The sequence below is a fragment of the Mycteria americana genome, chromosome 3 (assembly GCF_035582795.1).
Source record: "Mycteria americana isolate JAX WOST 10 ecotype Jacksonville Zoo and Gardens chromosome 3, USCA_MyAme_1.0, whole genome shotgun sequence".
Classification (NCBI taxonomy): domain Eukaryota; kingdom Metazoa; phylum Chordata; class Aves; order Ciconiiformes; family Ciconiidae; genus Mycteria; species Mycteria americana.
In genome coordinates, this window is record NC_134367.1 from 26,955,643 (window position 1) to 26,968,386 (window position 12,744).

The 12,744-nt window shown below is 41.4% G+C and overlaps 1 protein-coding gene across 1 annotated transcript; it reads right to left on the minus strand.

Annotated features, from left to right (window-relative positions):
• Nucleotides 1-1,029: 1,029 nt before the first annotated feature.
• On the minus strand, nucleotides 1,030-12,491 carry LOC142408083 (glutathione S-transferase 3). The gene is made up of 7 exons (XM_075498060.1): nucleotides 12,299-12,491; nucleotides 9,616-9,721; nucleotides 7,718-7,769; nucleotides 6,136-6,268; nucleotides 3,651-3,792; nucleotides 2,374-2,505; nucleotides 1,030-1,811 (listed from the first exon to the last, which is right to left on the minus strand). The coding sequence occupies exons 2-7, from the start codon at nucleotides 9,700-9,702 to the stop codon at nucleotides 1,668-1,670; spliced, it is 690 nt and encodes a 229-aa protein (XP_075354175.1). The 5' UTR covers nucleotides 9,703-9,721; nucleotides 12,299-12,491; the 3' UTR covers nucleotides 1,030-1,667.
• Nucleotides 12,492-12,744: the final 253 nt, after the last annotated feature.

The following is a 12,744-nucleotide window of genomic DNA, read 5'->3' on the forward strand; positions in this document are numbered from 1 at the left end:
AATGCACACAGTCTTGATGACAAAGTTTCAGTATCAACTGTTCTTCTGTTCACATTCATTGCTACTGTGCCACCCTATTTACTAAAAGGCACGACCATCAGCTATTAGGCTTATCACTGACAAGTACTGGCAGACAGTCACCTCCTATATCTTCTGCATCTTTGCTTGTGGAACATTTGTTTGAACAGCATTACACCACAACTTTCCTCATATTCTGGAGAAAAAGTTCACTCAGCAAAGGAATTCAGATCAACAACTACAGGGTTTTCCAAACTTTCTTATGAAACCAATCTGAGATTAAACCAAGGACTAAACTGTAATTGCAACTGACATTAAGAAGGCAGGAGACAGATAAACTTGTGTAAGTCAACATAAACCTTGTATTCCTGGCAATGAGGGGAAAGTATTCGTAGTGCTGAGAACTTCAGTTGTGCTGAAGCTGGGGAGCTTTGATGAGCTCTCAAGTGGGCAACTCAGTCATCAACTATCAGGTGAGTGTATTCACTGCATTCCAAGGTCAAGCAGCATCTTATTTCTCAACCCATAGCTAACACAGGAATTAAACAATGCCATCAGGGATTGAGCACAAGTCTTTTCTTGTAAACTATATCATTAATATAGAACTATAAATAACAGATATGAAACCCCAAGATAACATCCCACAGAGCAGCTTTTCAAAGCATAAGTGCCATTTATCAAAGTGATTAAAAACATTTGAAATTCCTTTCTCAAGTCATCTGCTGAAACCATAGATTAAAAAAAAAAAAAGAGAGGAAAAGAAATAACATTTTGAGTTTGGCAGGTATTAGACCTTCGATAGGAACTATACCAGGTTTGTGTGATGGTTTACTACCTCTCCTTCACATCTCCCTTCTCTGGTTTATAAATGCCTTTGCATGAGGCATACAAGTTAACAAGGATCCCCTTGATATCAAGTATAAAGAATTTATCCTCCAGGAAAAGTAAAAATGAAGTTTGCAAAGGCCCAACTTTCATTCATGACACAACATGACAACATGACCACATAAAAATAAAAAGTTTATTTGATTAGAACAGATCCCTCTAGATACAACAGTTATACAAAAATGCCATTTGGCAGTCAATTTGTTTCCTAATTCAGTAATAAAAGAAAAGTGCAGCTTAGTTATACAACGCTGACATTTCAGACAAGTCACTGATGTCCAATAGAACTGGCAAGAGAAACACCTCCCTCCCACTTTCTTTAAAAGCCACTTGTTTCATTTGCCTACAGTGATATTAAAAACAATAAAAGGCCTAAATTGGAAGCAATCATCATACAAAAATCTGATTCGGGTCTCAGAAGAAAGTCCTCAGAAGTAGCAGAACATGCTGAAGCTGTCAGTCAGCAAGCACATTTCTTTCTTTTTCACTCTTCCAAAAAGTCTCCAGGAAGACAGCATGCTTGCTGCCATTTCACTTGTTTAAAATTACCAGAAAAATCTCAAGAAGAATGAAGGAAAAAAATAGGCTAGTAGTGAAGTGTTACAAAAGATACCTGCCTACTGTATTTTGTATGAGAGAACACGAGATACTGTCCATTGGAACTCCTTTGAACACCCCTTCACCTTCTCCCTGCAGTGTAATTGTACATGTGCAATCTGATAGTTCTCTTAAACCGAGCACAGCTGTTGTTTTAGCCAGGCACATTAATTTGCTTTTACATCGTAATACATGCGGAGAACTCTCCTCACAGTCTCCACATATTTATCATCAGGAACAGGTTTTCTCTGGCTTCCTGGCTCCAGAAATTTCTTGATTGTGGGGATGCTGCTTATCCTTGCTTTAAATGCCTAAAAGGTAAACAGTAAGTACATGGTATTTAAAGAACAGAAAGTAACACAAGAAAAAACAATTTTACTGATTTGTGTAACATCTTTTAACAAGTTGTATGTGGAGGCAAGACAAGAAATATAGCTTTAGCCATGGATGAATTTTACTCCCCCTCACCACAACCTTTGTTATTTTAAACAGTAATAAAACGGCCCTCTGTCTTGTGGATGGGATATGGGATAAAGTGGAAGCAGTTATCTGTGGTTTCAGATGTGTAATTTACTCAAATCACTTCTTGTGATCCAGAAAATATCTTCTGCTTAAAGGTATCACAGAACTGGTGAGAGGAGGGGAAAAAAAGGGAGGGTGGATTTCTTCAGATCTGTACAGGGATTACTACAGAAAATGATAGATTCTCTAGATGTAACATATTATGATGTTCTGCCTAGAGCAAGAAGAGCAAGACTACAATGAAAGAGGAGTGACAAATGCTCTTGTTTTGCAGAATTATCTACACACAACAGACTGAAATATCATTTATCACATTTCCAGCCATATGAGTGTACTGTTAGTGTAAGGTACCTGTAACTGAGGAAAGCCCGAGAGCACATCTGACTTCTTCTCTTCTACCATTAAAATGGCTTCAAGAAGATGAACATCTGCCCAGCTAAAACTGTTGCCAACAAGGAAGTCATGCCCATGGTCTTTCAGAACCTAGAAGTGTCATAAATGAAAACATTCAGATGTGGATAGCCAGCTGGAGTTGATGTTTTCAAAATGCACAGGTACACCTTCTTTGAGAATACGTACTGCCTCGTCTTCTTTTCACCTTTCTCTCCCATGCAACTAGGGATACTACTAGTGTGGGGGATGTGGGCCCAGTGCCTGCAGTCACTGAGCATTTTACAGGATATCTATGAGCAGTCCTCAGAGCAGCAATCTAGAATCCCAGGGTTTCTCTTACCCATCCTTCCTTCCTATAGCCCTAGGTAACCCCACGTACTGGACTACAGTGTTAGATACCTCCTTGGTATTCACTCCCTTCCAGCCTAATAAATCTGGAATTTTTCTGTATGTAGTTACAGCTTCAGTGGGAAAATAGAGAACGTAAAAGAGAGGTGATGAGCCTAAAGCATTGAGGCTAGGATGCAACAAGTTGAATCTAGGGCAGAATGAACTCTGGCAGCCATCTATAGGAGAGCTGGTATTGAACTGGGAAACTGTCTTCCTTTTAGTCTTTAAAAAGCAAAGCAGCTATTTCTGCCAGGTCATCCTGTCTGTGTGTATTAATGTCCATTGAGAGCACCTCTTGGGTCCTATCTCTCAAAGGATCAGTTAGAGAAACACCAAGATTCCAGTATGGCTGAAGCAGCAGACCACTCAGACTAGAAGACAGCAGTGACAGCTGTGTATAACTGTGGTTAAAAAAGCATGTAGATGTATTTGAAATGTTAAACAAAGCTGACAATTAGCTATTCTAAAACGGAATTGCCTTTGCAATGCAAGTTACACAGTTTCATTTCTCCTAAAAACAGGAAGTTGCTATTTTAACTGTACATAGCTATGTTTACACATTCATCGGATTGTAACAGTTTTGAGCCAAAGGGGATACTTGGACGCTTCAGTCTGAATATTGGTGCTGCTCAGACCATGAAATCTCACTTAGGAATTTCTGCATTTAACCCACCCCAACTTGTCTCTCTGACCGCCCTCCCATCTCTCCAGCCTGCAGACAGTATGATGTTCTGGTTTAACGTACTACGCTGACACCTTTCTGTTTCTTCTGCTTTTGGTAAAATAGCCAGTGTTCCCATTGTTATCCTTCCAGAACAATGGAATGAGATGATCCTCCTACATACCTTTTCATACGCTGGGAAATACCTGCTTGTTGCCTTTTGAACTATAACAGCACGTTGTTTCTCTTTATCCTCAGCCGATAAGAATGGGAACATCAAAATGAAGCTCATAAGATCATCGGTTCCTCCAACATACATATCGATCCTTAAAATCAAAGCAAACAAAAACCTTAAATAAGAAGGCACCTCCATAAGCAGAGTTTTCTTAGATTTGTGTTGTGATACTAGAAGTTGAATTTTCCACCCCTGTCATGAAAATTATTTTTGCAGTTAAACAAAACATGTCACAGTCTGAGTCTCACTCATATTTGTAGCATTGTTGGCACTTTACTTGCCTCATCGTGTAGTCTAACAGTGTAGTCTAACAGGAGCTGGTGGAAGGCCAAGGCTTATGTAAAGCTTATAAGGGGGATTCAGGCTGGAAAGCGGAACGTCTAAACAAGAATTACTGTCCTTGGGAGAGAAGAGCATCCCGAAGAAATATGTAAGCTAATTAAAATGTTTTGGGAACCATCTGAAACAACTAGTAGAAGTGTGATAAGAAGCACCCTCACATGAACTATCCTCATTATAATACTAAAAGTCACACCTCTCGAGCTGGACACCCCGGCCCAAGCAGAGACCCCTCACCTTTGAGCATGTGCAGAATATCAAAGTAGCACTGTAGCTTTAAGCTGAAATAAGAGAAACGTAGACCAACAGAAAACCGCTTTGTGTAATTCCTTATGCATATGCATAACTAGACTGTATAAATACTGTACCTGTATGACTGCACTTTGTGCTAGCTTTGTGGAGCTACCACCTAGCACCCATCTCTGCGCAGACGTGAAATAAAATACCTCTGCCCTATGTGTATATTGGCGTCTCGCACCAGGGTAAACGACCTCACACTTGTGGGATAACAATTGTGCAAGACTAAACAGGATTGTACAGAGGTTAAACAAGTTTAACTTTGGTGTTACAGATCACTTCAGAATCACCAAAGAAACACACAGCACTACAAGAAGTCATCCCCAACTGGCTTAGGCACCTGGATGTATCCCACCTTCAGGGTTTCATCCAAAGTCCAAGTGGTACCAAACAGATTAATAATGGGGTTGGAAACCTGAAGCGGACGAGGTTCCGCATCTAGCTAAATTATTAGTACAGCAGTTCTTCAGATCGTCCCTTTTATCCATTTTTCCAGAGCTCTGACAGCAGGTTTTGTACTGTAGACAAGACTCAAATTTAAATTAAGTCCTCATGAATAAGAATAAAATATCTGATAAAATAGTCTAACAAAGTCTTCTAACCATCCCATGTCGTAAGAGATTTGAGTTCCTGCTGTGTAATAAGACTAACCGCAGTTTTTGTTGTCAGGCAACAGCTTCTCGAAAAAGCCTCTGTAAGGGTTAAACATGTTATGTGCAATAAGAAGCTATCAGATATTCCTGCAAGCCTTAATGTGTGCCAGCTTCTCGCCTGCATCTGTCCGGTCTTCCAATACTGCACGTCCACACTGCACAAGACCAGCTATCCAAAGTACTTAAACCTGGAGCTAATCACAGCAAGCCTTCCTCAAAACACTGATGCTCTCTTCCCCTGCTCAAGAACAAATCAACAAATATACTTAATTTATATTTGCTGGTAAGACAGCAGGAATAGGCTCCAGGCTAAATCTAAAACTCGATGGAAGAGAATTCTGTTTGAAGGAAGAGGTATGCAAGGAATGCAAGCTACAGGAAGTGATGGCTTATTAACAACACAAGGAAGCTGATAAGCTATGACTGAGGCTCCTGTCCGAATATTCATTCTTTTTGTTACTTCCCTGAACCTGCTTCAGCCAATTCTTCCAACCATTTGCACCGTTTAATGGCAGTTTATTGTAAAGTATTGAAGTTAGATGCTTTACTAGTTGACCTTTAGTTTTCGTTCTGTTGAAAAACAATAGGAAACAGACATTTAAAGGCTCCATATTGAGATAGCCCGATCACATTTTTTTTTCCTTCACACAGACACAACATCAAGACCTGGATTTAATTTCACATGAAACCAGAAGTTATTCAACAGCTTTTAGCTGTTCTTTCCCCAACTCCTAAACCGTGCACTTTTTACAATGTTGTGGAACATCATGCAATCACAGATAACATCAATGACAGATCTTATTTTGCAGCCAAAAGTTAAAAACTAACCATTGCTTTCCAAAAAGTTTTCTGTTTACAAAAGTAGTTCAACATTTACACGCCAGTCACCTCCCGAATACCTGTGTCAAGCTGTATTAATCTTTTATTAAAGCACAATAAACCCCTGCCTCAAATATTTTAATGTAAAAATAATCTAATTAGAACAAATCAATTGGCTTGCATCTAACTGTGGCCTGTCAGGCTCACTGCAAATTGTGTGTCACTGAGGCACACAGGTGATTCTCTGGGTGTGCAAGTATGCAATTAATTCTAGATGTATCGAAGCTACTATAATAAATTCAAGAAGAGTAGCACTGTTACAGTACAGGGCTCTCTCCTTCAGGTCCTTCCCATAGAGGTTGTACTTTGCTGCTATGTAGCTGAGGATGGCTCTAGTCTGTACCATCTTCATCCCATCGATCTCCACCATGGGCACTTGCTGGAACAGCAGGGATCCACCTAAAGGGAAAGACACACATTATTCTACTGGATCTAGTAACTACACATCAGATCTCTTGCTGTCTTCAGAAGATCATTACGTTCATGGTGAGCTTGCTGTGGGTAGTCATTCTATTAAACTGGAGTTCTTCCATGCAAACAATAAATTACAGTGGTGCAGACAACTTAAACTGCAGAACACAATTATTGTGGATTAACATCCTTGCTTTAAAAAAAATTCACTGAAGTTGCAGTCAGGACTGTGCACAGCAGCTTTTATGCTGAAATGAAATACAGAATCACAGAATCATATAGGTTGGAAAAGACCTTTAAGATCATCGAGTCCAACCATAAACCTAACACTACCAAGACCACCACTAAAACATGTCTCTAAGCACCTCATCCAAACATCCTTTAAATACCTCCAGGGATGGCGACTCAACCACTTCCCTGGGCAGCCTGTTCCAATGCTTGAGAACCCGTTCGGTGAAGTAAAATTTCCTAATATCCAGTCTAAACCTCCCCTGGCGCAACTTGAGGCCATTTCCTCTTGTCCTATCACTTGTTACCTGGGAGAAAAGACCGACCCCCACCTCTCTACAACCTCCTTTCAGGTAGTTGTAGAGAGCAATAAGGTCTCCCCTCAGCCTCCTTTTCTCCAGGCTAAACAGTCCCAGTTCCCTCAGCTGCTCCTCATAAGACTTCTGCTCCAGACTCTTCACCAGCTTCATTGCCCTTCTCTGGACACGCTCCAGCACAATATCCCTCTTGTAGTGGGGGACCCAAAACTGAACACAGTATTCGAGGTGCGGCCTCACCAGTGCCGAGTACAGGGGCACGATCACTTCCCTAGTCCTGCTGGCCACGCTATTTTTGATACAAGCCAGGATGCCATTGGCTTTCTTGGCCGCCTGGGCACACTGCTGGCTCATATTCAGGAGGCTGTCAACAAACATACAAAAATTACAAAATACAGTGGAGACAATCACACTAAACATATCAACTGAGTAAAAAGTGTCTAATTCTAAATACATTTTAAAAAATCTGTTCCATTATTTAAAACACAGTTGAAGAAAATGTCAGATTCCCAAATTTCTCTCTTTTAACCAGTATCTTAAGCTAAATCAGGACATTCAATGAAGTTTTAGAATACGTTTTTGCACATTACTGAAGCCCAGGGTAAGTTTGTGGGACCAGGTGGGACACGTAGACAAACGGAGAACAGAACAACCCAGAGGCCTGGAAAACTCTCCAGGTTGGAAGGACATTCAATTTTCAATTGCATCTGTCCACATATGGGGGGGGGGGGGGGAATCAGCCTCTGCAGCTGTTCACAGCTCTCAGTTTTACTCCCTCTCTGCTGTGTGGATAGAAAGCCCCACACAGTCTTCAAAGGCTTCTCTTCACACATCTTCTCTGAGACTAAGTAAAGTCTGCTCACACTTTCCTTGAGGTGTCATGTGGACCCACCTTGCAAGAGCTTTTCATACTGCTCTCGGGTTTCCAAAAACTCTTCTTCAAACTGACAAAAGAGAATGAGGAAGAAGAAGAAATGAGCGTCTTTTCACATTGCTAGAACAGAGAAACTTTTTAAGCGTCATAAAAGGAAAAGAATATACACCATGGTTCCTTCCATTCCAGATATGGCTCTAAGGGAGAAAATACCAAGGGCAGAAGCACTGGCAAAATCTCTTGGACTGTCTTATTTGACAAATGCTGCTAAATGCAACCCTAGCAGAAAAACAGGCAATAAGAAGTGGAGTAAGGATGGTTTGTTTGCTATTGAATAGGCAATTTAATGTGAGACAGTCAACAACACAGACTAGGCTGTCCTTAAAATGCTTTCTGGTATGTGGAAAAAAACTCTGCTGTGGGATATTTCAATTTGGGAGCTAAGAACAAATTCTTAGAAAGTTAAAACAAAGTTTTTACAAAGTAATGTAAAAGTATTATGCCCAGCAAGAAGTTTAGTACAGAAGCATGTTTAGGACAGCTAAAGATGAATTATTCACTAGATGAGAAACAAATTGATACAGAATTGCCTGTGATCAGAATGATGTAGTTATATTCAATATGGTTGAGGATGGCTGGTCCAATCAGTCCTACTTACATAGGAATTCAGTTCAAGATTAAGACACCAAAGTTAGATGTCTACATGTACATGTTTGTATGTGCCATACACGTCTATAGTCAATGTAGACCATGGAGACTTGGTCTTATGATTGAGTTTACCAATCCCTAGATGCCTAGCTATGGACTCCCAAGGATCCTTCCTCAGTCAACCTCTCTCAGAATATCTGTGCAACTTATGTTAACCATTAAGACTTGCTATACTAGGGAAACCCCAGAAGGTTAGGCATACTAATACAGTGCCAATGATCAACCATAGTAAGTGTGATCACAGAGTCTAAAATTCAGAACCAAGGTTTCTGCTGATGAAAAGCTGGGAAAAGAATATCCCAAGGAAAAATGTAATAACTGGTACCTGTCAACAGTTTTTTTTTTAATTAAAAAAAAGAGAGAGGGAATTAAAACATAGGAACGAATGATGCAGGGAAGCAGCCAGTTGTGTCTTCCGTAACGCCTTCAAATAAAGACTAGTGGTCTTTTTGAAAAACTCGGGTTCCTTGTCTCAGTACAGGGGTAACCATATGAAGTGTAACAGCCTACTATATAAAAGAGGACACTCAGAGCAACTACTAGTCCTGAATTATCAGTTTATCATCAAAATAGATAGCAAATGAGTAAGTAAATTATACCCCATTCAAAAAAATTATTTTAAAGTGGTATCTTGCTTCTCTGGTTTACCCAAGTATTTTTCTTCCTGCTCTGAGATTTCTAATTTCCCTACACATGTAGGTCAGTTTGCTCACTTCACCCTGTTAAGCCTCATCTAAATGATGCAAGTAAGACAAAATATATTTTGTGCTATAGCTTATTGTGGAGGATGCAGTGAGTGGAGGGAAAAATAAAATAAAAATCTGTGTGTGAGCATCCAACTGAAAACAGAAAGACTAGAGAAAGCAAATTTGTTGCTGTTTTACTTGGCACAGATAATATTGTTATGCCAGGAACACATCCATCATCCAGCTCAACAGCTCTGGCTCAGTAATGAAATGCTTAATTAAGCATTACTCATTCTTCCATTAAGCAAGAAACTGGTTTACAGTGTCAATGCTCAGAAGACATGTAACTTGAAGCCATACTTTTGTGTGCCTAAAGTAAGAGTGTTTAATTACACTGAATAGCCGATACTCATTTACTATTGTGTCTTGGGATGCCCTTTCTTTTTTGGTTAATAACCTGTAGTCTGCCTCAAAGACAAGCTTACCAATGTGCAGCTTAAAGTTAAAAACACTAAAACAAACCTCGACCCCAGCTGCAGCTAACAACCAGCGAATTGACTCCATCTTGCCTCTTCCATCAAAGTAGTAAAGTTTCAGTTTTCCGGCCATGACTTCAAACTTCCGTTACCTAGAATAGTTATAAAAGATAATAAGTTAATAATGATACAAAAATCTGATGGCAGCTGGAATAATGCTTCACAGGTCACTCACATGACAAAAATGTAAGTTAACTTTTGACAAAACACTTCAGTAAAGTTTCAGTCTAAACTGATTTGGTTTTACTGCTGCACAGTCAAGTCACAGTATTTCATAGCCTTTTCATTCCCCTGCAATTCAGGAAAAGTAAGCATCAAGTTGCTAAGTAGGAGATAGTAGATAAAAATAAAGTCACCACTAAGGAAATCCTTAAAACTTTTAGAAAATATAAGTTTTAGCACTAAAGTTACTCAATCACCACTGAAAGCCAAGTTTCAACCAAAGGGGAGAAGAGGCAGTAGACAGGTTTTTCAAATGTGGCATCAAAGAATGCCAAAAGTAAACATTAATTCTACGCATACTTAGGTGAAGTATGAGAATGTATTTTCAAAGCCTCTCATTTCTCTTTCTAGCTGTGGTGATCCAGGGTAAGTATGTGATCCGGAATCAGTAGAAACTTCAAAAGAATGACCAGTTTCTTCTGTAATAGTCCAGATTAAAATACAAAGATTCAGACCGTTGCATTACTTATCCTTCCACTGGTCACATTTCTTTCTATTAATAAAGCCTGTTGCTAAGCAAAACTGTATAGACTTTTCAGTTGATCAAATACACCATGCTTTGCAAGCAGCATTTTAGTTCTTGAATGGCTTCATAAACAAGGCTATTAATTGTTATTTTTTGAATAGACTAGTGTTTAGGTCTCAGCAGGAATTGGATTCCACTGTAGAGCTGTAAGCCAAGGAAGCATCAAATTTCATCATACTGGCATTTCATATGCAGAACTCCGTAATAGCAACTCCTTGCTGCAACTGAGACCTGTTTTCCCTCTGTAGGGAGATTTCTTGTCACTCCAATCCACAGTTCAAGTAATCCTGGAAAAGAGGCTGTTGGCATGCGAACAGTAATCTCCAGTTTCCAGTGTTGCAAGAATTCCTTCATAAGTGAGGGAAAAAGCGACCTTTGAAAGACCTTGAGCACACACGAGACAAGCGATCTGCTTGTTAGCCAACAGGCACGAAAATAGAACACAAAATACGAGCCTGCATCTGACCATGGGAATTCAAATGAGCCAGGCTATTTGGCCCTTCATGCCTCCTTGGGGGCCTCCATTTCTTCTTAGGTAAGTCACCAGGAACTCAAACACTGCTGAGTAGTATCTATACTGCTAATAAATATAACAGTGCATGAGAAACAGAAAAAAAGACTAAAGAAAAGTATCAGTGTGAACTACGTGAAAGAACAGAATGAAACAGGAGTTGCTTGTAATACAGCTAAATTCACAGAAGAAGAAAAATAAGCCAAAGGTGATTTTTAACTTGAAGTTTAAAAAAATTAAAGAAACAGAAGAGTTACTTTTCTTCAGTGCATCTTCCTAAGACATGCTCCTAGCAGGCCAGCTGACATGTCACAGAAGGTAAGCAAGTCACTGTTGCCAAGTTCACATCAATGCAGCAAAGGCAAACAGAAGGTAAAGACATGGTGGATGCTTGTCTTGTAACTACAGGGGGATCAACAAGCTTTGAAGCGAGCTGTAGTGTTCTGGTTCCTGAGACTGAGCCTGCCATGCAATGTTGGAAGAGAAAGTCCAACTTGTGAACTGAAATCTGATGGAAAGAAAGCACCCTAGGGATGGGCAAAGAGCTTCTCCCCTCCCTGCTCTTCTCACCAGAAGTAAAGGAGGGAAAATGGCAATTTGCATCCAGTAGCAGCAATCATAGGCAGATTGCTGGCCATTCCCTGCAGCCTGGTATCTCAACAGCAAAAGGGACTTTGGGAAAAAAGGATCCAAATTTACTCCCTTGTTGTGATTTATGAAGGCTGCCTGGGCTAACAGGGGGAAAGAGGGAACATAAATATCTGTGAAAGAAGTCATTGCTCCCATGCTAGCCACACAGACCAGAAGAACATTGGCGAAGAGGGCCAGGAGACCAATTGTGCCTGGCATGTCCTTGCAGATCCAAGACTCCAGGACCCAGTTTTCACTGCTTGCATCCAGCAGCCCTCATCCCAACAGCTCTTTTCTACCCTGCATCATGTAACACCAACTTGGGGGGAAAGTATCCTACTCAACATATGACAGGTAGTAGCCTCCCGAGCCATCAACTCTAACCCCTTCCATTCGTGACAAATTCTTGGTAGACGTGAGATGAAGAGCAGTTCATGTTATTAAATGGGAAGCCATCATGCTGATAGTTGGCGGTGGGGGGATGGCTTGGAGGCAAAGAGCAGAACAGAGCAAGCTGTCACATAAGAGATGAGAAATGCTGGAGTACGCACTTCTTGTGCAAGCACTCGTTAAGTCCAGGGCGAGCAGGCCGTGACCAGGGAGGCTATCCCTGATCAGACACCCCAACGCCAGCCTGGACCCAGCACAGCCCCTCCGCCGCCCCCCAGACCACGAGAGCCAAGCGAGCCAGAGGACACCAGGGTGGCGATGGGAAAATCACAGAAACCCACATTATTCACACAGAGGATTAAAAAAAATAATAAAAACAAGCGAACATACACGGCTATTAACTAGCGAGGCAGCAGTGCTTCCCGCCGCAGACCCCCGCAGGCCGCGGGGCGCCACCGGCCCGCAGCTGGCTGCTACCCCGTGAGGAAAGCAGCCGAGCCGAGCCGAGCCGAGCCGAGCCGAGCCGAGCCGAGCCGAGCCGAGCCGAGCCGAGCCGGAGACCGGCGCACACCCACCTGCCCCGCCAGCAGCCGCAGCCGCCACCGCCCCGCCCCCAGCCTCAGCGCTACGAGGCGGTGACAAGCGGGACAGCCGCCAATAGGAAGCCGTTACTCTGCATATTTCGCAAAGGCTTCTGGGAGGAAAACGTGAATTAAAAAAAAGTTAAAGCTTTTGAATTATTTTACCCTGAAACGTTTTGGCCTTACAGAAGGGTGGTTCCACGGCGTGCGTCACTGAATTTTCAGCCTCGGCGATATCGCCGTGACGTGAGGGTG

What these genes read in the sequence shown, in the direction of transcription:
- LOC142408083 (XM_075498060.1), bottom strand. Translation starts at nt 9,702, where the DNA reads ATGGCCGGAAAACTGAAACTTTACTACTTTGATGGAAGAGGCAAGATG. An exon ending in ATTTCCCAGCGTATGAAAAG is followed by an intron (nt 2,506 to 3,650) that starts GTATGTAGGAGG and finishes TGACACTTCTAG; the next exon opens with GTTCTGAAAGACCATGGGCA. An exon ending in CGGGCTTTCCTCAGTTACAG is followed by an intron (nt 1,812 to 2,373) that starts GTACCTTACACT and finishes TTTACCTTTTAG; the next exon opens with GCATTTAAAGCAAGGATAAG.